The sequence below is a fragment of the Eulemur rufifrons genome, chromosome 2, assembly GCF_041146395.1.
Source record: "Eulemur rufifrons isolate Redbay chromosome 2, OSU_ERuf_1, whole genome shotgun sequence".
NCBI lineage: Eukaryota > Metazoa > Chordata > Mammalia > Primates > Lemuridae > Eulemur > Eulemur rufifrons.
This window is the reverse complement of record NC_090984.1, coordinates 124,909,046-124,935,203: the sequence shown is the minus strand read 5'-3', so window position 1 is coordinate 124,935,203 and position 26,158 is coordinate 124,909,046. Positions and strand designations below refer to the sequence as shown.

The 26,158-nt window shown below is 43.8% G+C and overlaps 1 protein-coding gene across 1 annotated transcript in view; it reads right to left on the bottom strand.

Moving 5' to 3' along the window:
• Nucleotides 1–26,158, bottom strand: part of TDRD9 (tudor domain containing 9) — a 105,459-nt gene that overhangs the window by 49,610 nt on the left and 29,691 nt on the right. Inside the window, exons 6-13 of the mRNA XM_069490541.1 lie at nt 23,583–23,663; nt 20,584–20,748; nt 12,228–12,331; nt 9,047–9,111; nt 6,892–6,946; nt 6,658–6,742; nt 5,734–5,791; nt 2,061–2,165 (exon numbers count right to left, since the gene is read on the bottom strand). Of these exons, the coding sequence (XP_069346642.1) occupies nt 2,061–2,165; nt 5,734–5,791; nt 6,658–6,742; nt 6,892–6,946; nt 9,047–9,111; nt 12,228–12,331; nt 20,584–20,748; nt 23,583–23,663 (718 nt within the window). The remainder of the gene's footprint in view (nt 1–2,060; nt 2,166–5,733; nt 5,792–6,657; nt 6,743–6,891; nt 6,947–9,046; nt 9,112–12,227; nt 12,332–20,583; nt 20,749–23,582; nt 23,664–26,158) is intronic.

Genomic DNA, 26,158 nt, shown 5'->3' with positions numbered 1-26,158 from the left:
AATGGCTCTCATACACCGCTGGTGGGAACGTAAAATGGTGCAGCCACCACGCAAACAGTTTGGGACAGTTCCTTATAAAACTAAACATATTTACCATCTGACCCAGCAATTGCAATCCTGGGCATTTATCCCAGAGAAATGAAAACTCATGGCCACACAAAAACCTGTACATGAATATTCATAACTGCTTTATTTTTAATAACCAAGAACTGGAAAAACATCAAATGTCCTTCAACAGGTGAATGTACAATGGACTGTTACTTGGTTAAAAACAAAACAAAACAAAACAAAACAAAGGAATGAAGTACTGATACAAGAGCAACTTGGATGACTCCTAAAGACATTATGATGAGTGAACAAAAGCCAATCTCAAAGGCTACACACTGCATGACTTCATTTAAGCAACACCCAGAAATGATGCTACAGGGACCGGAGCAGGGTCGGCGGTGGCAGGGAGAGTGGCAGGGCAGGCACCACTGAGAGGGCAGCCCCTGCACAGCGGTGGGACACCTCTGTGTTCTAGTCGCAGTGGTGGTTCCACAAACCTACACACGGGATCAAACTGCGGAGAGCTCCCCCCACACACACCCACTCACACACAGAGTACGTGTAAAACTGTGAAACTAAACCAGGCATGTAATTTAACAGTATTATACAATGTCAATTTCCTAGTGTTGACACTGTACTACACTTAGAAGATGTCCCACCAGGGGAAGCTGGGAGAAGGATTCACAGGATTCGATGTACTATATTTTTGCCACTTCCTGTAGGGGAAAAATTTTATAATGAACTTCTAAGTGCAGAAGTTTTGAACATACAAAAAGGTGGACAAAGGATAAAACACCTATAATCCCAAAGTGCAGGGATTAAAGGCACGAGCCACCATGCCCAGTCTATGACCCTATTCAATGGGTACCCAGTCATGCTCCCACGACCCCTCTCCAGGAAGTCATTTCAGGAGAGGGACTACAGCAAAGTGGTCAGGAATGTGACTGAAGCCACACTTCTGGGTTCCAGTCTCAGTACCACCACTTCACAGTATGACCTTGAGCAAGCTGCCATCTCTCTGCATCTTAGTTGCTTCGTTAAGAGATGGGAATAACTGGCACACGCCTGCAGTCCCAGCACTGTGGGAGGCTGAGGCAGCAGGATCCCTTGAGGCCAGGAGTTCGAGGCTGCAGTGAGCTATGATAATGTCACTGCATTCCAGCCTGGGCAACAGAGCAAGACCCTGTCCTCAAAAAAAAAGAAAGAGAGAAAGAGAGAGACAGACAGACAGAAAAAGAGATGTGAATATGAATAAACACACTATGTACTTACCCCACAAGGTTGTTTTGAGGGTTAAATGAGCAAATAAAATTCTTAGAATAGTGCCTAGCATGTGGTAAGCGTTCAATGCGTGTTGCCTTTATTACCTTTTTGATACAGTAGTTTTGTTACCCAGTGGGTATTCTTGGAAGGGCTTTCCACCGCTCCCAAGAAGAGTCTCTAATAAAAAAACAAGCCACTTCTCAGTCCACACCAAGTACGCTATCCCCTGAAGCTAGCTCCCACCACAGGTGGTCTTAACTTGTCCCAGGTGTGCCATGAGTACACCTCCACTGCGGCCAAAGCAGCCCAACCCCCCAAAACTGACTGCACACCTTCGTCTCTGCCCAGTGATACGTGTGGAAGATGCAGCAGACTGAACCCTCTGCGGAACCAATTTCAGAAAAATAACTCTGGAAAGATCAAAAACTGGAGAGGAATCACAGGAAGTTTATCAAAAACTAACAAGTGATGCACTTGGCTTCTATGAGTACTCACAAAAATTTTTAAATTTCACTGTGAAAAACTGATAGTGTTGAGACAATGGGGGTTTACCCACCATGTACAAAGCCCTAAGGCAGCGGAAGAGAGGACAAGCGTGGTTATGTGGAGACTCTGACAGCAGGAGATGCTACTGCTTAAAACAACAGAGGAAGTGTCTGAGTAAAGGGAAAAAGCAACACAGTCTACACAGACGCCCGACTGCCGCCGCACCCCCGCCGCACGGCTGTGCTTGGACACAGACATCTTACCTTTTCTCTGGTTACAACTGGTTTTAGAGGCCCAACTCAATCGCAGACTCTGATAATTTGTGTCTTCATCACATACCAGAGTTCGAGTCAAACAAAAATCTATAACTGCCATTTGAAAAAAAGGAATGTAAACACCATGCTAACAAGACATCAGTGTATAACAAATCACAACGCACAGTGGTAAGACAGTATGGAGCACACAGTCTTAAGAATCAGTGGACACGCAGCAACACTGGCACTGTGCTGGCCACTCCCCGCTGCTCAGGACGGGAAGATCACCGTCACACGCTTTCTCGCTAAGGACCGGGAGTCTCCAGGCGTTGAGAATGTGTAACCTGTGAGACCTAATGTGTCGTAAGAAGGGCCTAAAGAATGACATCACAGCAGCAGTTCAGAAGAAGGGCTAATGCACTGGACTGCCAGGATTCGAATCCTGTGTCTGTCTCTGTGTGTGTAGGTATCTATGTGTCTGTGTGTGCCCCTGTGTCCACGTGGGTGGCAAGTGGGCAGCTGGACACGTTGCTGAGTCTCCCTGTACATCAGTGTCCTCATCTGTACACCACAGGTGACAGAGGCCTGCAGCTCTTCCGGTGCGTCCATAGGAAGGAGCTGCCCTCTCTCCCCCACCCTCCCATGCTGAGTCTGAAGGGGCAGCAGGTGTCCTGTGTCCTCACTGTGACTTCCCTCCTTAGGCTGTACCCCTTGATTCCCCCTGCCCCAGTCCTTGGCCCCCCAGTCCTCTCGCACTCTCCAATACCACCCTCGCCATGATTTGGGTGACTTCAATACCCACTAAAACAATGCTGGCCACATCCAGCCTCTAGCCCTTGAACCCTTCCCTCCAACAATGTCTCCACCCTAATTTAGCAATTGCTTCCTATTGTGTACCCTCGGCTCTGTCACTCTGCAATGCGACCCCTCCCAGATCACAGTCTGAAACATCTGTCCCTGGAACCAGAACTCCTGCCTCTCCTCCCCCTGCTCTCAGAAGCCTGCCCAGCAACGCTCATCCCACAGGGGATCTGCATCCGTCCATCTCGTACCTGCTGCCCCATGGCCTCGCTGCCCTCCTGACACCTGACCTCAAGTCCGTGAGCCACCAGCGCAGTCACCCTTGCATGGCCCTGGGATGTCCTCCTCCTCCTCACTCTGTCCTACTGTCTAATTCATCACAGCCCTGGCTAAGGACAACTCTGCACCTACACAGTGCAGCTGACCCGCTGGGGAGGGAAGAGCAAAAGCAGGCCAGCGCTCAGGTGGCCCCCTTAATTCCTGGTCACCACACACTTCTCATGCTTTCCCCCTGGGTGGCCGAAGAGGCAGCAGCGAAGAGCAGGACCTCCTTGAGCTCCCGGCCCACACTCCTTGCGTGCCTGCCTGGTCCTCAGGCCCTCGGCCTTCTCTGCGATGGCAGGGCTGTGCCAATCACCCGCCGCTGCACCCTCCCCCTCACCCAGCGAGACCGCTGGCAGGGCTCCCACCACCCCGCCCCTCCCCACTGCCCTTTGCCTCCTGCTTTGCCTCTGCTCCCCGACAGGAGGAGCCCCCGGAGCATCTTCTGCCCCCACTGGCGCTTGGCTCACCTCCCGTGCTTCTTTCCTGGCCCATCCCAAGCAGATTTTTGCCTCCACAAAAACTGCTCTCATAAGGTCACTGGTGATGGCCACGTTGCTAATTCCCAGGCCAGTCTTCACTCTGGCTCTTCACTTGACCCGTCGTCACCATTTGACGTGCTCGTCCTCTCCCTCCGCCTCAGCCCCTTCCTCCCTTGGTCTCTGGCTTCCACACCAACTGATTTCCTTCCTGCTTCCCTGGCTGCCCCGCTGCAGCACCTCTCCTGTTCCCACCTCTGAACCTGGGGCCGCCTTCCCTCTGTGCACCTCCTGGAGAGCTCGGCCAGGCTCCTGGCCTCAAACCCACCGTCACTGACCACCCAGCCGCTCCTCTGCCCTGTCTCCAGGCTCACACTGCCGAATGCTTCTGCGACATCCACCTGAGCACCGAGCAGGTATCCCAGACCAAACCCGAGCTCTTCACCTACCCGCCCCACCCCGTCTAGCCTTTGCCCTCTCAGGGGAGACTCCATTCTCTCAGCTCCTCAGGCCACACGCCTTGAGAGTCACCCTTGACATGTCCTTCATAATCCTTATGTGAAATCCACCAGCAAAGCCCCAGGAGCTCTGCCTTCAGAATCCACCCAGAGTCTGCCCACTGCTGCTGTCCTAGTCTAAACACCATCGATTCTCACCCAGATTATCATGACATCCTCCTAATTCACCTCCCTTTTCTCGCCTTTGCCTCCCTTTAATCTATGCCCAGAGTGATCTGCAAAATGAACTCTAGGTATGTCACTCCTGGTCCCAAAGCTCACCAACAGTCCTCCACTTCACTCAGGAAAGCCAAGACCTCGCCCTGCCCTGTCAGGCCACACACAACCCAGGACCCCAACTGCCCCGAGGCCTCTCCTCCAACTCCTCTCTCCTTTACTCTCGCTGGCCCAGCTCTCCAGATCTCCTTGCTGTTTCGTGACTGCGCCAGGCGTGCTCTTGCCTCCTCTTCCTGCCCCCAGAACACTCTCCCCAGATGCCCAGGTGGCTCACCCTAACCTCTGCCAGGACAGGACTTCACGGCCACCCTCTGGGAGAGGCTTCCCTGCCACTCCACCCCCCAATACTCCCTACCCCGCACTCCCCTACTTTGTCTTCTTATACTCACCATCATTTAACTTACTACATATTTTTATTCACCTTGTTTGTTGTTTACCTTCCCAATACCCAGCCCTGAATGTGTCATGGGAACTATGACTTTTGTCTTTTTTGGTTACTGTTATTTCCCTGGCACAGACACAAAACACCTGCCAACAATCTTCTGCCCTGGTTTATTCGTTTCAGCCACACTGGCCTTTTTGTGGCTCTTCAATCCTGTTCCCTGTGCCTGAGCCACATTTTTGCATGGCTTGATCCTCATTCACCTGAGGTCTTTGTTCAAATGTCACTTCCTCAAGGACGTATCCCCAGATCACTCTATCGAAAAGTTCACTTTCCAATAACCGTAAATCCTTTCCCTGATTTGTTCTCTTATGTAATATTTCTCTCCACCTGAAATTATAAATACGTTTTTACCTGCTAATCCCTGGTCTCTCCTACCGGAGCAGTCACACGAGGACTGGGCTGTGTCTTATCCACCACTGTACTGCTAGCACTGAGAACAGGGCCTGGCACACGTATTGGATTTTCACATATGAATGGATGGATTCAGAACACTCGTTAGTGAAGCAATCTCTCAAAGTAATCAAGGACACACAGGGAGAAGACCGGATGCCCAGGTGGCTTGCTCCGTAGTTGGCATGGTATCCTTCTGAGCCACCTTCAGGGACAGCAACTGCCTGGGCTGCTCCCCCAGTCACAGAACTCCACCTGGGCAGCCCAGAGCTCTGTTTCCCACAGGCCCCTTGAAAAGCCCCCAAACACTTCCTGAGAGCAGCCTTGTCCCGAAGCACGAAACGGCATGCTGAACTGAAAGGGTGGGAGAAACTATGTGAAACTACTTTTCTAAATCCTTTCTTCCAAATTGGGAAGAGATGGGAGGAAGAGGAGGAATAATTCCTGAGGGGGCAGAGAAGCCTATCCTACAGCACTATATCACGTCAGGAGGCAAAACAGAAGCATCTTACCATACTTGACATCTGGCACTGTGACGGAACTCTCCGCAATGTTGGTGGACAGAATGATCTGTCAAACGTCAAAGAAAAGAGGATGACATTCTTACTACATTCTGGACATCATTAAGCAAAGTTTAAAAAAAAACAACTCTTAAGCTTGAAAATTATTTAAGAGCTTCTTAATGTAAATTCTGAACTCAAAGTTTGAAATTAGCCGTTTTTCTATTTTATACAGGTCACAATTGATCAAGCCACCCCTGATGTATGGAAAACCAGCCACGCACAACACAGCGGGTGCTTAAAAGCAAGTAGGCAAGACACAGGGCAAAGAGCCGCTTCTGACCTCGACATGGGGGCTTTGGAGGGAGTCCCAGAATTGCCCAGGGACAAAAAAAACAGAACCAGGTTAAAATTCAGAAAAAGGGCTACTAATTGATGCCATCCAAGGTCTAGGCTGCCCTAGAGATCCAAACATTCCATGGAAATCAAGGGAGCTGTCAAGTTCAGGGTCCCCAGTCATTTCAAGCAACTCTAGAGGGTCATGTGAGAACAATTCCATCATTCACACATAACTTGAAATTACAAACACGCTCCTAAAGCAAGACTCAGAATACAGCTCATTACCAAAGTCACCAATGTAGTAGCACAGACACCAGAACAGTTCCACAGTTTAAGAAATGGCAAAGAATAATTCAAAGGCATCAAAATCTCTGAACTGGGGAAATAAAAAATATTAGCTTTTGAGCAGACTGATTTACAAAATAACACACAACATTGAGTAACATTCCTGGCTCATCAGGCAAGTGTCTAAGTGACAACCCACCGGCTACAGAACACACCACAGAAACAAGCTGGCATGTCATCACTTTTCATTGGCAGAGTCTCTAAAGAAAATTCACCTACAGTGCTTACAGCTTGTCTTCCAAGCTCTCCTACCTTTCTGTACCCAGGGACTGGACTTAAAAATACATTATTCTGTTCTTCTAAAGTCACACTTGAATGGAGTGGATAGACCTGTAATCTAAGAAATTACTAAAATAAAACATCCATAAAGAATAGGTATACATGAGATACAAAAACAACTATGCATTGAGATAATTAAAATTATTTAAGGCAGAAACACTGCAATGGTTTAAAAGTAAAAATATAGCTGTATCATTTTAAACATACCTTCTGTGAACCATGTTTGTGAGAAGTTCATGCATATAGTTTATTTCACCCAGACCTAGGGAGGAAAAAAAGCGGAGGGATAAACAAACAGTTGTATTTACTGCTAAAAACCAACCATTAAATTAAAGTCACTACATCTTTTTCAAAGAAGGCCCTACCAGTTCATTTGATTTGATTTTTTTATCCTCTTCACCTAAGCGTATCAGAATCACAAGTAAAAATGCACAATGACATTAATTAGTAGTAACTCAGAGATACGGGAGAAAATATTCTCCCAATTTCCTTTCCACACCAGTGACTCACTATAGTTGCTGGCTGTATTAGTAATTTTATATTCCCCACCCCCAGGTTTTTCAAAACTTCCTACAATGATCATGCAAAACCTTTACAATCAAAACATAGTATGTATAAAGTCTTGGTCTCAGAGATGCACTAAGTTTTTAAATTAGGCTTAAATAATGTTTGCTGACATATAAGGCCTGCGTGGGCTTTTCCCTTGGCCTCAATTATCAGCATTTAAGTCTGCTGCAGGGTGAATCCTGTTCCCCCTACCTAACCCCAGTAGCTAAGAATGGGACCTTATCTGGAAACAGAGTTATTACAGATGTGCTGAGATGACGTCATACTACAGCAGGGTGGGCCCTTCATCCAAAATGACTGGTGTCCTTCCAAGAAGAAGGGGGGAGACAGGCGCAGACACAGAGAATGCCACATGACAAGAGAGACACAGAGAGCAGTGACACAGTCATAAGTCAAGGAATGCCAAGGACTGATGGTCACCACCAGACGCTAGGAAGAGGCGAGGAGGGATTCTAACCAGAATCTCAAGAAGAGCATGGCCCTGGGCACACCGTGACTCTGGAAAGTGAGAGAATGAACTACGGCTGTTTTAAGCCACCCAGTTTGTGGCACTTTGTTACAGCAGCCCCAGAAAACCAATACAGAACTGTTCACAAAACACTGATTAATAAAATACATAAATACATACCAAACTTGAATTCACATAAACACATTTTTTAAAAAGACAATAAGCCTAAGTGTAAAATGCCCCTCATAAATATTTCCTTCAGACAATGTTTTTTTTTTAATTTTATTTCAGAATATTACTGGGGTACAAACATTTTGGGTACACAAATTGCTTTTGTACCGTTTGAGTCCGTTATAATGTGCCCATCACCCAGACAGTGTGCACTGTACCCATTAGGTCTGAATTTACCCATCCCCTCTTCCCCCCGCAACCTGATTTCCGGTGAGTGTTATTTCCATATGTGCACATAAGTGCTCATCGATTAGTTCCCCTATTTTGGTATTCTTAAGCTAGTATCGAGGCTCTGCTTTGGTGATTTTTGTCCTTAATATTATACACATAGTAGTCATTTGATAAATATTTATTAGGCAAGTGTAACACCACCCAGCTGTCACCGATTGGTTGTTTCCCGTATAGAAAATGAATCCACACCAGTGCAAGCAAAAGTGACAGAATTCTGAAACTTATATGTTGCATTCCAAAATTAAGTAAGCCACTTTCATTACATGCTGTTTGTTCACCACCACTATAAGCACAAATACTTTTATGCTCCATATATTACCTTCCAACAGAAAACATTTGAACTTTTGTTATAATATTTCATCAAGCTATAGTACTTGTTAAAATAAATCAATTAAATCATTTCAAAAAAGTACAATTTAACACAAATCCATCTTATCAGAAAGGTATTTTAAGAGCCTATTTTCAACACTGAGAAAGGAACTGAAAGACTTTCCTGATGATTCTCATGGTATTGTAATATTAACAATAATATGTTTTATTATTATTATCGTAAATAAGCTTTCAATGCAGATTGAGGACAATTACCTCACATTTATAACCATATACATGAAATGCAAATTTAACAAAGCCAAATATTTTATTGGAAATTTTGAAGGTGGCAAGACTGCCTTCAAAAAGTAGAACTCTTCATTATCAATAAGAAATCTTTTAGCAATACAAGGGTTATAAGAAGTCAAATCAAAAGCCACATTTGTTCACATTCTCAATGTTTAAAAAGAATAAGCACATGTGGCGAATACCATTTTTCATAACATGCGCTAGGCACAAACTTAGCCTCTATCCACAGTATTATAATTCCAGGTCATAAAATGATGACATTCACACCTGGCAAAAACACCAACACACTGCTTCGCTCCGATACAAACTGGGCACCTGACCAAGTCTTGTTCCTGTTAAAAACATGATGTGCACAAATATTTAATTAAGGCTATGATAGCTATTGCTTTTCTAGAATCCTAATATCACAGGCTTTTGATTTTGGAAGACTCTTACAGATCATCGGTGTAATGTACTTTATTTTATATAAGAAAACACAGGCCTGGCTGGGCAGGTTAACACCTATAATCCTCGCACTTTGGGAGGCCATAGCAGGAAAACTGCTTCAGGCCAGGAGTTCAAGACCAGCCTGAACAATTATAGCAAGACCTCATCTCTACAAAAAAATAGAAAAATTAGTCGGGTGTGGTGGTGTAGTGGCACACACCTGCAGTCCCAGCTACTTGGGAGACTGAGGCAAGAGGATTGCCTGAGCCCAGGAGTTTAAGGCTGCAGTGAGCTATGAGCCATTGCACTCCAGCCTGGGTGACAGAGCCAGACCCTGATAAAGAAAGAAAGGATGGAAGGAAGGAGGGGAAGAAGAAGGGGGCAGGGAGGGAGAGGGGGAGAGAGGGAGAGGGGGCGAGGGGAAGAAAGAGACAGAGAAAAAACACAGAGGTCCCAAGATATGCAAAAATACCCAAGGCCCCATGATCGTTAAGGGGACCCCAAGCCTCTTGATTGCCATTATTTTCTCCTTCAAAAACCTCACTAGCTGCAGAAGATTTCCTTGAAATTTAGTTATTGTAATCCAGAAATTCAAAGTACAAAACAATGAAAATAACTACAAGGAAAATGTAAACGTTAAGGAGTTCAATTTAAGAGGATTCTTACAGACCAAGACCTTAAATCCTCCACTCACCACCCCATGACTGCCAATACGTTTACTTTCATGTGAAACAGAACATTCATTCCTCCACAAACCTAGGAGCCCTTCTACATGCCGGGCCCTCCTTTGTGCAGTCAGGGTAGAAGACAGACAAGATCCCTGCTCTCTACATTCTAGTTTACATTCTAGCTGGGAAGACAGACAAGAAACAAGACGACAAGCAAGGCACCGTCAGTTCAGCAGCAAGACCGTGGAAGAAACAAACGTGGCAACAGGATGAAAAGATCTGGCAGGAGGGGCACCATATGGAGTGCTTGGAGTGCTCGTTCAGAAAGGTTTGGGAAGGTCTCTCCGAGGAGGTAATGGGGGCTAAGGAAGCAGCCAACGGAAAAGCCCAGAAACAACCTGGGCACCCGACCAGGTTGTCCCCAGGATATGCCTGGGTATGACGATGACAAAGAGGAGAGGGTGTGAGTGATAAACCAGTAACTGTAACACGGGTGGCCCAGTTCCCGGGGGACTGTTCCTGCTGCTTAGCCGCCTCTGTCTGAGCTACACCTATGGCCTAAGGCAGCGGCCACTGCGATAAAAAGCGCAGCCCTGCCTTGCAGACGAGCCTGCCTGGGCTGGCAATGGCCAGGCGTGGACATCTGCTGCACTGTGGCCCACAGCGGAGGTCGTCACAGACAGTGGGGACGGGAAATCCTCCCAGGGAGCAGAGGCCAGGCAGCACATCTGGTGGTCCACTTTGTGTGGACAGAGACATGGCCACAAGGTTGGGTTCACCCCAGTCAACAGGCAGAAGCTAATAGTTTGGCCAGTTATTTAGAGACTTGGTAGTGACAAGACTGGAATTCTGATGATTTTGTTGGAGAGACAGCTGGGTGAGCCTCTCAGAGTGGGCGCCAAGAAAATGCCCACCACAAGGCAGCCACAGTGGAGCAGACTTTCCATCACCGGATGGACAGCAGGCCCTGCCTGTGGGTGTCTGTCCCCTCCTCCTCCAATCCCCAGGGGTCGGTCAGTGCACGGAGTGGCCACTGGAGCAAGGAGGGATGCTCATGTACAGACTCAACAACGTGCACGTTCCTCAACCGAGGCTAGTCTGGCTGCTGCCACTGCTGAGAACGAACCTGCCAGCAGCAGGGGCCAGTGCCAGGATTCCCCAGGAACCAGCCCAGCCAGCTGATGGCAGACTGACTCCACTGTGAAGGGGACAGTGATTTACCCTCACGGAAACAGATACATATCCTATTCTGGATTCAGATTCGCCTTCATGGACCTAAAGCTTCTGTCATACACTATCCACGGACCTACGATGCCCTTCCCACTTCTGCAGTCTCCTGCACAGCACAGCCTCTGTCTAAGGAGCTCAGGTTGGTGGCCAATGGGCTCATGAAATTCACTTGTCTTACCATGTGCCCAAAAGCAGCTGGCTCAAAAGAATGATAAAAATGCCTACAGCTCACTTACTGTGCCAGGCCTACGGGAAGTGGTAAATGCTGTGAATAATGAAAGTCAGGCTGGGCGCAGTGACCCACACCTGTAATCCCAGCACTTTGGGAGGCCAAGGCAGGAGGATGGCTTAAGCCTAGGAGTTTGAGGTTACAGTGAGCTATGACTGGGCCACTGCACTCCAGCCTGGGTAACAGAGCAAGATCCCATCTCTAAAAATAAATAAAAATAAATAACAATAATAATGAAAGTCAAAGACAAGGAAAAATTCTTGAAAGCATCAAGAGAAAAATGACAAACCATGTACAAAGAAAAACCACACACAGCCAGTATGGTCAACAACTTCTCAGCAGAACAGCAGAAAGCAATGGAAAGACATAGTCAAAGTGATCAAAGGGAGGGGGCAAAAAAAAACAACAAAAAACTGCCAACCAAGATTCCTATTTTAGCAAAGCTATCCTTCAATAATGAAGGCAAAATAAAGACTTTTCCATATCAACAAAAAAGATAAGAGAATTTTTTTTGTTAGCAAACTCATCTTACTAGAAATACTAACTTGCTTTTAAAGTACATACATTGAGTAAGCAATCAAAGCTAAGAAGTGCTGCCCAGCTTCAAACCCAGAACAAAAACTCATTGTACCCTTGTTCCAAATAACAAAATAAAAACTGAATACAACCCAAATGTTTATCAGCAGTAGAATGGATTAAAAACCATGGTGCAATACTGTAATGGAATACTATGGAGCAATAAAAGTGAACAAGAAAAAATAAAATACATACAGTGACTACTGAAAAAGAATCTATAGCTATATCTTAATATTGTCAAAACACTAAAGTTTCCAAATTTTACATTTTTTAAATCACATATACACTAAAGTATATGACCAACTGGAGTGTCTCTTACCCACTCTCTTTCATATCCAAGTCATCAAACATCTGAATTAGAGAGACAGCAACTTCATATATTTCCTTAGTTATCACTGGTTCCTCCAGGAGATGAGGAGAAAGCTAAAAACAGTAAAAGAAAGAAGTCACAATGGCAAAAGGGGATTACAGAGGAAATACTGGGGTTGGATGGGTGGCTCTCCCCTTTAGTACATCACTGTAGCAAATTCCCCAAATAAAAATAAGAAATTTTTACTTGCAGCCACTATTCGGGCACTTGTGTGTCGAGCACTGCTTGGGACACTTGACACATACAGTACCATGTTCATTAATCCCCTCACTGGAGCAAGGACGGAATCAGGGAGCCCAAACAATACAAAGGCAAAATGTTAGGCAGGAAATCTATTTAATACTTTGCAGACATAGATTAAGCTGTGCTAAACATCTACAGAACCCAGAAGGAGTCTGTGACCTCAAAGCCAATGCTCTTCCCCTGTGTAAACCCCCACCTCCAAGAGCCCTAAGATTTCAGCAACATCATGCATGGGAAGCAGCCGTGAAGATCAAAAGCACCAGGAAAGGGTAACATGAGATCTGTATCTACCACTCTGCAGTAATAATATACATGATTAGGCATCTGTCTACCAAGGTTTAGAGAGTAACTAGACTACCTTTAACCGTCTATTAAAACAAAGTCAAACTGAGACCAGGTATTTAAAATAGTCCCTCAGATGCCACTACAGGACACTGGGGCACCAACCACAAGCGGCAACTCCCCAGGTCAGGTGAGGATGACTGGTCTGCAAGCACAGCTTCCACGGAGCTGAGGCCACAGCTGTACAAGCGTCTCTCTACAACATGCCCCAGAGCAGCTGTAGCATAATTTCCACAGAATCTGTTTTATACACATGCTGGGCTTTTTTCACCCACCAAGAGTAAAAAGGCTTTTGTGTTTAGTTAACAATTTTACTTATCAACTACTATATGTAAGACATTGCATTTGATTTTGTGAAGGACACATCAGAAGTCTTCAGGTGATCCCAACTCAGTCATAAATGTCAATTATTTTTTCCAATCTTTACTTAGAGTAAATTAAGTCAGCTAGTAATTTATTTCTCATTATCATTATAATTCCAGTGATGTAAGCATGATAAGTTAACTTTTGTTTATTAATAATTTTGAAGGCTGGGTGTGGGGGCTCACTTGTAACCCCAGCACTTTGGGAGGCCAAAGCAGAAGAATTGCTTGTGGACAGGAGTTTGAGAATAGTCTGGGCAACATAGTGAGACCCCATCCCTACAAAAAATAAAAAAAATTAGCCAGGCATGGTGGCATTCGCCTGTAGTCCCAGCTACTCAGGAGGCTGAGGTGGATGGATCACTTGAGCCCAGGACTTCGAGGGTGTAGTGAACTGTGATTGTGACCTGTACTCCACCCTGGGCAGCAGAGCAAGATTCTGTCTCAAAACTAATAATTTTGAAGAAGTGTGTCTAGTAAATCCATTCCTGATAGTCAACATTTTCTTTAATCTTCTACTTTATCTAAATAATAACTAGTATTTGTCATTACACAATTGTGCAAAAAAGAAATTAGGAAAAAAGTGTACTTTTCACAAACTCCAACAGTGGCATCCAAATGCACCTACAAGTCTTTTCCTACAAACAAGCCACGGAAAAAGCAGGTCATTGTTTCACAAGTAATTTCACTAAGTTCGAGAATCCAAGGCCGATGAATATTTTTTAAACACACTGATAAGACACTAAATATATCCATGCTTTCTCTAAGCCAGGCTTGATACGGACAACAGAAACACATCATATAAGCTCACTGATCACTTGTTGAACTCATCCCTTCTGTGTGCCCAGATCAGGAAGATTCACAACAGACAACACCTCTGCATTCCTGGACCATGTGGTGTGTGTGGTCAAAGCAACAGGCAAGCAAGTCAAGGTGCATTAGGTCAGACAGGATGCTCTGACAAAGTGAAGTAGAGGGAGAGAGACAGGAACACAGAGGAAGCACTGTTGTTTACACAGGCAGAGTAAGGGAAGGACTCTGCGTTCCTCTCCCTGAAGTGCTTGGCCAGTGGGACTCTGTCCACAGGACAAGACAAAGTAACATTGTTTCTGTCCTGAGACCTTACAGGCCAGGAGAGAATGGGGTGATACAGTCAAAGTATGGAAAGAAGAAAAACTGCCAACCAAAAATACTATAGCCAGCAAAGCTATTCTTCAGAAATGAAGACAAAATAAAGTCGTTCCCAGATAAGCAAAAACTGAAGAATTCATTACTACTAGACGAGCCTTACAAGATATACTTAAAGGAGTCTCACATTTGGAAACAAGAGGACAATAACTACCACCATGAAAACACGGAAAAGTATAAAGCTCACTGGTAAAGCAGATACACAAATGAGAAAGAGAAAAGAAATCTTATCACTACAAAACACCACCACACCGTAAAGATAAATAACAAGAGAGGAAGAACAAAGGATATACCAAACAACTAGAAAACAACTGACAAAATGACAGGAGTAAGTCATCGCCTATCAAAAATAACCTTGAATGTAACAAATTTAATTTCCCAATTAAAAGATACAGACTGGCTGAATGGAGAAAAATAACAAGACCCAAAGTATATGTTGCCTACAAGAAACTCACTCCATCTATAAAGACACAGTGAATGAAAGTGATGGGATGGAAAAACATTCTGCACAAATGGAAACCAAAAGCAAACAGGAGCAGCTACACTTAGACAAAACTGACTTTGAATCAAAACTGTAAAAAGAGACCCAGAAAAGGTCACTGTGTAATAATATAGGGATCAATTCAGCAAATTAATATAACAATTATAAATATATATGCACCTGCTACACATCCGATAAACGGCTGATAACTAGAATCTATTTAGAACTCAGGAAAATCAGCAAGAAAAACTCAACCCTATCAAAAAGTGAGCAAAGGACATGAATAGAAATTTTTCAAAAGAAGATAGAAGTATGGCCAACAAACATATGAAAAAATGCTCAACATCTCTAATCATCAGGGAAATGCAAATCAAAACCACAATGAGATATTCCTTAAGTCCAGTGAGAATGGCCTTTATCAAAAAGTCCCAAAACAATAAATGTTGGCGTGAATGCGGAGAGATAGGAACACTCATACACTGCTGGTGGGACTGCAAACTAGTGCAACCTCTGTGGAAAGCAATATGGAGATACCTTAAACAGATACAAGTAGAACTACCATTTCATCCAGCAATCCCATTATTGGGCATCTACCCAAAAGAACAAAAGACATTCTATAAAAAAAGACATCTGCACTCGAATGTTTATAGCAGCACAATTCACAATTGCAAAGATGTGAAAACAACCCAAGTGCCCATCAATACATGAGTGGATTAATAAAATGTGGTATATGTATACCATGGAGTACTACTCAGCTATAAGAAACAATGGTGATATAGCACCTCCTGTATTTTCCTCGATAGAGCTGGAACACATTCTACTAAGTGAAGTATCCCAAGAATGGAAAAATAAGCACCACATGTACTCACCATCCAATTGGTTTCACTGATCATTGCCTAAGAGCACATTCAGGAATAACATTAATCGGGTGTCAGGCAGATGTGGGGGAGGAGGGGATGGGTGCATACATACATAATGAGTGCGATGCACACCATCTGGGGGATGGATATGCTTGAAGCTCTGATGGGGGGGTGGGGCAATATGCGTAACCTAAACTTTTGTACTCCTATAATATGCTGAAATAAATAAATAAATATATATGCACCTAACACCGGAGAACCCAGGTATGTAAAGAAATTAGATCTAAAACGAGAGGGAGATTCCAATACAGTGAGAGTTGGGGACATCAACACCCTACTCTCAACACTGGGCAGATCATCCAGACAAAAAATCAAATATTGAATTTAAACTGCACTATAGACCAAATGGACCTAACAGACATTTACAGAGCATTTCATCCAACAGCTACAGGACACACGTTCATCAGAACATGAACATTTTCCAGGACTGACCATATTTTAAGCCATGAAATAAGTCTCAACAAATTTTTAAAAACTGAAATTATATCAAGAATCTTTTCTGACAGCAATGAAATAAAACTAGAAATCAACAAGGAAATTTCAAAACTGTACAAATACATGGGAATTAACAAGAAATTAAAAGGGAAACTTAAAAACTTCTTGAAACAAATGAAAATAGAAACACAACATACCAAAACCTATGGGATACAACAAAATCAGTATGAAGAGGGAAGTTAATAGCAATAAACACCTACATCAGAAAAGTAGAAATATTTTAAATAAATAACAGTGCACCTCAAGGAACTAGTAAAGAGCCAACCAAACCCAAAATTAGTAGAAGAAATAATAAAGACCAGAGGTGAAATAAATAAAATTTGAGACTAAAAAGCAATATAAAAGATCAACAAAAGTTAGGTTTTTTAAAAAAGAGAAATAAAATCAACAAACCTTTAGCTATAGTAAGAAAAAAAGAAAAGGCCCAAATAAAAAAAAATCAGAGACAAAAAAGGAATCATTACAACTGATACCACAGAAATACAAATAAAGACTATTATGAACAACTACATACCAACAAATTGAAAAATCTAGAGGAAACAAATAAATTTCCAGACACATAAAACTTACCAAGAATGAATCAAGAAGAAAAAAAGCTCCACAAGTAACGAAATTGTATCAGTCATAAACAGTCTCCCAATGAAGAAAAGTCCATGACGTGACAGCTTCACAGCTTAATTCTACTGAACTTTTAAAAGAATTAATACCAATTCTTCTAAAGTTATTCCAAAATATTTTAAGGGAAGGTTCTTCTTCCAAACTCATTCAGTGAGGCCAGCATTACCATGATACCAAAATCAAAGGTACAACAAAAAAGAAAGCTAAGGCTAATATCCCTAAAAGGACACAGATGCAAAAATCCTCAGCAAAATACTAGCAAACCAAATCCCACAGCATATCAAAAAGATTATATACCATGATCAAGTGGGATTCATCCCAGGGATGCAAGGATGGTTCAACATAGGCAAATCAATAAACATGATACATCACATCAACAGAATGAATACCAAAACCGTATGATCATCTCAGTAGACACAGAAAAAACATTTGATAAAATTCAACATCCCCTCATTGGGGGAAAAAAAAAAAAAAAAAAAAAAACTCCCAACAAATTAGGCACAAAAGGAATATAGCCCAACACAGTAAGGCCATATCTGGCACTCCACAGCTAACATCAGACCAAATAGGGAAAAGGTGAAACCTTTTCCACTAAGAACTGGAACAAGACAAAGATGCCCATTTTCATCACTTTTATTCAACATAGTACTGGAAGTCCTGGCCAGAGCAATTAGGCAAGAGAAAGAAATAAAGGTTATCTAAACTGGAAAGGAAGAAGTCTAATTGTCCGTGTGCAAACAGTACAATCTTAGATACAGAAAAATCTAAAGATTCCAACAAAAAAACTCTTAGAACTGATAAATTCAGAAAAGTTGCAGGATACAAAAATCAACATTAGGCCGGGCGCGGTGGCTCATGCCTGTAATCCTAGCACTCTGGGAGGCCGAGGCGGGTGGATCGCTTGAGGTCAGGAGTTCGAGACCAGCCTGAGCAAGAGCAAGACCCCGTCTCTACTAAAAAATAGAAAGAAATTATCTGGCCAACTAAAATATATATAGAAAAAATTAGCCGGGCATTGTGGCGCATGCCTGTAGTCCCAGCTACTCGGGAGGCTGAGACAGTAGGATTGCGCTTAAGCCCAGGAGTTTGAGGTTGCTGTGAGCTAGGCTGACGCCACGGCACTCACTCTAGCCAGGGCAACAAAGTGACACTGTCTCAAAAAAAAAACATTAAAAAAGTCAGTAACAGTTCTATATACCAACAATGAACATCTGAAAAAGAAATCAAGAAAGAATCCCATTTATAAGAGCTATAAAAAAAATAATATCTAGGAATAAATTTAACCAAGAAGGTACAAGAGCTCTACAAGAAAAACCGTAAGAGAAATTGAAGAGGATACAAAAACATGGAAATACATCCTATCTTCATGGATTGGATGAATTAATATTGTTTAAAATTATGATATTATCCAAAGCAATCTACAGATTCAATGCAATCCCTATCAAAATACCAACAACATTTTTCACAGAAATAGAAAAAACAATCCTAAATTTTATTTGGAGTCACAGAAGACCGCAAACAGCCAAAGCAACCCTGAGCAGAAAGAACAAAGCAGGAAGCATCATCCCACCTGACTTCAAAATTCACTACAAAGCTATAGTAACCAAAACAGCGTGGTACGAGCATAAAAATAGACGCAAACCAAGGGAACACAATTTTAAAACCCAGAAATAAATCCACACATTTATAGCCAATTGATTTTCAACAAAGGCACCAAGAACATTCATGAGGGACAGGACAGTAAACGATGCTGGGAAAACCTGACATCCATATGCAAACAATCAAATGAGATACCTATCTCTCACAAAAATCAACTCAAAATGAATCAAAGACCTAACTGTAAGACCTGACGCTATGAAACTGCTAGAAGAAAACAGGAGGAATGCTTCAGGACATTGGTCTGGGCAAAGATTTCCCAGATAAGACCTCAAAAGCACAAGCAACCAAAAGCAAAAACAGACAAATGGATTACATCAAACTATTAAATAAAGAGCTTCACAGCAAAGGAGATAATCAACAGAGAGAAGAGAGAACCTATAGAATAGGAGGAAATATTGCAAACCGTGCATCTGACAAGGGATTAATATCCAGAACACACAAGGAACTCAACTCATCAGCAAAAAACCCCAAATAATCCAATTTTACAAATGGGCAAACGATTTGAATAGGTATTTCTGAAAAGATGACATACCACTGGCCATCAAGTACATAAAAACATGCTAATCATCAGGGAAATGCAAATCCAAACCATACTGACAAACCGTCTCACACGTACCAGAGCAGCTATTAGCAAAAAGACCCCCGTAAACGCCGGTGAGGGTGCTGAGGAAAGGCAACTCTTACACACCGGTGCAGGGAAGGTGAATTAGCACAGCCATATGGAAAACAGCATGCAGCAGCCTCAAAAAACTGAAATTAGAACTACCATACAGCTCAGCAATCCTACTACCTCGTCTCTATCCAAAGGAAAGGAAATCAGTATGATGAAGAGATACCTGCACTCCCGTGTTTATTACAGTATTATTCACAAGAGCCAAGATACACAATCAAACTAAGAGACATAAAGGATAAATGGATAAAGAATATGTGTGGTATATATACTATTCAGCCATAAAAACAAGAAGGAAATCCTGTCATTCTCAGCAACAAGGATGACCCTGGAGGACACTATGTTAAGTGAAATAAGTCAGGCACGTAAAGATAAATCCCACATGTGGAAGCTAAGACAGTTGATCACATAGAAGTAGAGAGTAGAATAGTGGTTACTAGAGGCTGGGGAGGGGAAGGGAGAGAAAGAATAGGGAGAGGTTGGTTAATGGATTCAAAATTACAGCTAGATAAGAGGAATAATTTCTAGTGGTTTTTTTTTTTTTTTTTTTAAAGAGATAGGGTCTGCCGGGCGCGGTGGCTCACGCCTGTAATCCTAGCACTCTGGGAGGCCGAGGCGGGTGGATCGCTCAAGGTCAGGAGTTCGAGACCAGCCTGAGCAAGAGCGAGACCCCGTCTCTACTAAAAATAGAAAGAAATTATACGGACAACTAAAAATATATATAGAAAAAATTAGCCGGGCATAGTGGCGCATGCCTGTAGTCCCAGCTACTAGGGAGGCTGAGGCAGTAGGATCGCTTAAGCCGAAGAGTCTGAGGTTGCTGTGAGCTAAGCTGATGCCACGGCACTCACTCTAGCCTGGGCAACAAAGTGAGACTCTGTCTCAAAAAAAAAAAAAAAAAAAAAAAAAGAGATAGGGTCTTGCTAGATTGTCCAGGCTGGCCTTGAACTCCAGGGCTCAAGCAATCCTGCCTCAGCCTCCTAAGTAGTTGAGACTACAGTGTGCGCCACTATGCCCAGTGTTCTATAGCACTGTAGGGTGAGACAACAGTTTATTATATATTTTCAAATAACTAGAAGATTTTAAATGTTCCCAACACAAAGAAATGATAAATGTTTTGAGGTGATGGACTTGGTAATTACCCTGATTTGATCATTATACATTGTACACATATACCAAAATATCACATCATATTCTATATGTGGAATTATGTGTCGATTAAAAATAATAATTTTTTAAAAAGAGGCCTTATAATCGTAGGTGATGAATGCAGGTTTGATCAAGTACAAAAGTACATTCCCTATAAGAAACAATGATTCCAACATACCCTGCTATGATGAATGTGCCTGAAATCATCAAGATAGTACTCTTCAATTGAATGGGGCTTGCCTTCCACCTCAAAAATATACGCAGGATTCATTTTGTTCTGAACAGGAACGGCAAAGTAGTCTGCAAACTCTTTACAGTTGATGGTAGCCGACATCAGGACAACCTACAGAGTAAGAGGAACCATTAAAATAAAATAATGAGAACAATAATAACTCAAAAGAAATACTTTTAAAATTCCAGGCTTTTCTTCTGCTTCATTCATGTATCTAATAACTTTTGAGATTTTAAATAGACTATCTTGATTTAAACCCTAGTGTAATATAAATTATTGCAGTTTAAAGAATGTTCAGAGATACCAACTTACTATTTCCTCTTCAATTATTTTATCAAATGAGAAATTACATACCTCCACTAAGGCTAAATTGTAACCATTTATCTAAAGAAAACTTTGCATCAGAAAACTAACTTTTAAAAAGAGTAAGTTACTAGATGATGTGTTCTAGAAAAATGAGTAAACAGCAAAAAGGAAGGCAAGGGATCCAGAAAACCCTGGCTCCAACCAGAGAAACCAGAGCAGTCTCTCTGGGCCGAGAGAAAACAGGCCCAGACCCGAGCGAGAGCGAGAGGACTGACGGCAGCTTTCAGTCTTGTCAAGAAGCGGACGCGGAAGCTGTGATGGTCTCCCTAAGGAACGCAGCCATAGCCGCAGGAGCAGCGTGCGCAGCAAATCAGCAGCGCCCGGAGAAGGGGGCAGCACCGCTGAGGACCCCACCACGTCTCCACAGCACTAGGCAGGGTGAGCGCAGCTCTCTGGCTGGCACAGACTACCAGCCGCCTGTGGCAATTCGAGTTCTGTAAGTGCAAATCCTAGCCAGAAAGTGAAAACCTTACATAGGCACTGTCAGTGCAGTTATTGAGTAAACAGAACATCTGCATTTTCCCCTTTGGTGTTAGATACAAACGGTAAAAACGGTATTGACCAGAACTCACTTTGAGAAGTGATGTCTGAGTTTGAAAGCATGCTCTGAGAAGCCACCTGGGTGGAAGAGTGGACACGCCCTAGTCACAGCAGATGATCTCTAAACTCTCCTCTAAGGAAGGTGAGGCCAGTGAACCGCAGGCTTTTGTGGGGCTGAGTACAGCGTGCAAACTGGAGGCCAAACCTGGACTGCTCGAGGCAAGGGAGCAGCAGCACAGCCCCCAGCCTCTCCTCACCTGCCCTCCCGGCAGCCCTCGCCACCAGACAAGGCAGCAGCCTGCCCAGGACACCCGCTTGTCTAGGGTGGGCTTGGGCTCAGTCTGGTCAGCTGAGGTGACGGCAGGGTCAGTGGCTGGAGGCTGGCACAGAAAGGGGACCGAGGGAAAGCCATGTCAGGGGAAGCAGAGGGACCTCTAAAGGTTTGGGCAGGGAGAAGAAGGGAGACCTAAAGCCCAGTCATCTTTGCTTTCGCATCTAAGTCCTCCCACAGCAGCACTTTTAAAAAGGTAGTAAAAAAGGATTTTTTCACATTTTTTAAAAACCTTTTACAAAACCATCTAGAGCATGATTTCTAGTTTCTTGGCCCAACTACATGTACCATATAAGGTTCTATATTTAGAAAATACGCTGCTTCACTTATTTTCTAATAAATCACAAACATATTGACTTCTTACTACTTATTACTTACAAGTACCAAATTCCTTACAGCATTTGCAGCAGTCCCGTAGAATTGGTTTTTTTTTTAAATCCACTAACATTCTTAACTCTCTTTACAAGACTAAAAAACACATAATCAAGTCATCGTCTTGACTTGAGTAACAAAGAAAAGTCTTAAAATGAAATTAAGAAAGGCCTCAATTCGTTAAACAATCTTCAATGCCATCTTTAAGAGTCCAAAAAAGGACTGAAATGGCCACATTCTCTCACTGGTTTCACAGTCATCTCAAGCAGTAAGATGACCTACTGCAAATGTCAGGCTCCGTTCATTCAGCACCCACCAGGTGAGAATGTGAATGTTCTCAGGTAGAAATCGCCCCCTGGAGGTGTGGGGGAGAAGAAATGCTTTTTTAAACAAACACTTGACAAATACCTTAAGATTCAGAAAGCAACTGTTTTCCAGTAACAGCAAGTCCTTTAGCAGTCCCCTTATATGTGTATCTGAATCACTGCCACCTTTTACAAAGTTTTTTTCCTAAAAACCTCTGCTTAGCGTAGCTGGGTTAAGGTTGATCTAGTTTAAACTTGTTTAGATTGCACGATTATTCTAAACCCTTCACTATTTTGGCCTAGTTCATGCCTTTCTCCTTTTTGTTCAAATAAGATGTAAATATCTACTGTTCCCATCAACCTTCAGTTAACCCAACTTACATCTCCTAAACTAGTAGCACATACTCTGTTCTCAAATTTCAATGTGCTTCTGTGGCACTTACTCAACCAAAAGCAGGGTTTCGATACCCAGCATTCATCATAGCCTCTTATTAGATCATTTCTGCAGCCCGGAGAAAATGTTAGTATTTGAAGCAACATAATAGCCAAAAAGTACCCATGTTCTGATCATGAAAGCAACCCCTCAGCCCGCTTCCTGGCAAGATCACGTGCACTGTACGTGATCATGCCTTGTACGAGTCATGGGTTTCAGATGTGTCTGTTAACACAGAGTGGGCCCTCTACATCCACAGGTTACATCTGCAGATTCAACCAACAGCAAATCAAAAATATTCGGGGGAAAAATTAAAAATACAGATTTTTAAAATACAGTGTAACTATTTACATTGTATTAGGTATTACAAGTAATCCAGAGAAGATTCAAAGGACGTGGGAGGATGTGTGGACTATATGCAAATACTGTGCTATTAATACATCATCTTCTACCAGGGACTTGAGCATGCTCGGAGATTTTGGTGTCCTCTGGGTGTTGAAATCCCCCGCAGATACTGAGGTACAACTATAAAGGAAAACAAAACTAAACAATAAATCTTAACCCTAAAAATTTCTGTTACTCATGAAATAAAATTTACCTTCACAAAACGGGAATTTGTTCTTAAAAGTTTGCGGATGACCAACAGCAGGAAATCCATTTCTTCAGTTCGCTCGTGGACCTACAAAACAGAAAGGGGGCACCCCCCATGGCATCAAGCAAGGCACATGTCACTGCTGACAGACAGAGGGAAAGGGGCTCTGATGGCACCCTGGGAGAGCGGGAACTCCGCCAGCGCTCTCTGCTGAACACAGCGCTTCCGGACACGTATCACTCCCGGAAAGAGGAGCAGAGAGCATGGGCTTACGCCACACGAGTCACTGTCCCCCTCGGTGTTTCTCTTGAGGGCCCACCCGCATTTGGGCAGAGTAACGTTCAGTAACGTTCAGAATCTTTGGCCCTGTCCCCCTAATGCCAATCGTGCCCCAGGTCACTGTGACAGTCATACCCCTCCTCGCCCACTCCCAAGCACAGAGAACCACAGGACCAGCCTCTAGAGGCCCCTGCAGGGGTCTAAAAGGTACACACTACTATTTGAGCAAGTAAATGCAGGGCTGAAGACCTGCCGGTCTCACGCCGAGCAGGGAGCCACATGTCCTGCCTGACAGGACGTGTTCCATGATGAGCAGAACTGCAGTTCACAAGGGCTGGGCCTGGAATCGCTGGGTCGGGCTAAAGCGGGAAAACTAGAGCAAGGTCAGGACCTGAGGTACCTGCACTGACACAGGACAGCACTCGGGGACGGGGACGCAGCTGCTTCACCCGCCCTTCTCAGACCTCGCAGTCACAGCCAGCACGGTGGGTGGTCGCAGCCACTCCACCCGCCATACCCCACCCCATCCCCAGCTAGCGCCTGAGGGGGCTGCTTTTCCCAAAGAACCCAGTTACTCTGTAACTTAGGGTACCTCCACACACACAAGAGGACTGTAAGATTCTATTCCGGGACATTTCTGTGCCAAAATGGATAGATACCAAGTTTGAAAGCAGGAGTTCCCTTCTTCTCAGTATAAAAGGCCTGATGATTCACTTGACACCGAATTCTACCCCAGGTCCTGCTATCTTCCTGACTTCCCACTGAAGCAGATGCACGGGGAAGTAGCATAAAAGAAAGAAATTAGCTGAAAGTTACTTAACACTATTATAAATCTAATTCTTATCTCGTGCTCTCACCGAACTCCAGGACACTTTCTCAACACAAACATCCTGCCTCTTACCTGAGGGAAAAAATAGCAAAGCTATCATCAGCGAAGAGCCCCCAAAGTGACCCTGCCTCAGCTTCAGATGCCCGCCACCCGCACTCACGGTGGGAGCCCCTCCTCTGGGTTTATACTGCCACCTTCTCCCTGGTTCTCGCCACCAGCCCTCTGCCCCGAGGACGCTCCACCTCCAGGGCGCCCACAGCCCTTTCCCTGCCACCGGCCGTTCTCCACAGCACAGAAATACACACACGCCAGCTGGACTCTGTCTCCAGTGGCGTGTGGCTGAGAGCAGAAATTACAACTTAGAACTTAAGCGTGTCCATTCCCCAGACAGTGCACATCGCACTCATCACGTAGGTATGCACCCATCCCCTCCCCCCACTCCCCACCTCAGTCCAATACCCAGTGGGTGTCATTCCCAAATGTGCACTTAGGTGAGGATCAGGGAAACCAATCTGCTGGTGAGTACATGTGGTGCTTATTTTTCCATTCTTGGGATACTTCACTTAATAGAATGGGTTCCAACGCTCTCCAGGAGAACCAAAGAGATGCCATATCACCATTACTTCTTATAGCTGAGTAATACTCCATGGTATACATATACCACATTTTACTAATCCATTCATGAATTGATGGGCATTTGGGTCGTTTCCACAGCTTTGCAATTGTGAATTGTGCTGCTATAAACATTCGGGTGCAGGTGTCTTTTTTATAGAATGACTTTTGTTCTGGGGGGTGGGGGCGGGGATGGGTGCATACCTACATGATGAGTGCGATGTGCACTGTCTAGGGAATGGACACGCTTGAAGCTCAGACTTGGGAGGATGGGGGGGCATGGGCAATATATATAACCTGAACTTTTGTACCCCCATAATAAGCTGAAATTAAAAAAAAAAAAAAAAAGAAATTACAACTTACTTGCCTCTATAATAACCTCAGCAACCGAAGGACCTTTTTCACAGCAGCACTCAAAAATTGTTCACGGAATGAATGATCTGCCCAAAGCTAGTTTACTCTTTTCCAAGATCTGAGAAGTTAAAAATACTATTCCATTTGAAACCGCCTGGCCATCTTCAACTTTTGTTCTTACATTTCTTTTGAAATTCAAATCACCCCAGAGAATATGAACAATACTGTTTATAAGCCTAAAACTTCAGGTATATCCAATCCATTCATTCATTAAAGTGATTTATTAGAGCTCCTACTGGGTGCTGGTGCTGCAGTGGGAGAGCAGGAAGCTGGTTTTAACAGGGACATAACGGTTCTCTGTGACCGCCACTCCCCTGCAGGGCAAGCTCTTGCAGAGGACAGCAGACTTTTGCTCCACTATCACAGCACAGCTTCAGGGAAGAAGGCAGTCCACAACACAGCATGGGTGTGTTTATCTGTGTCACTCGAGTATGTACGTGCACAGAAG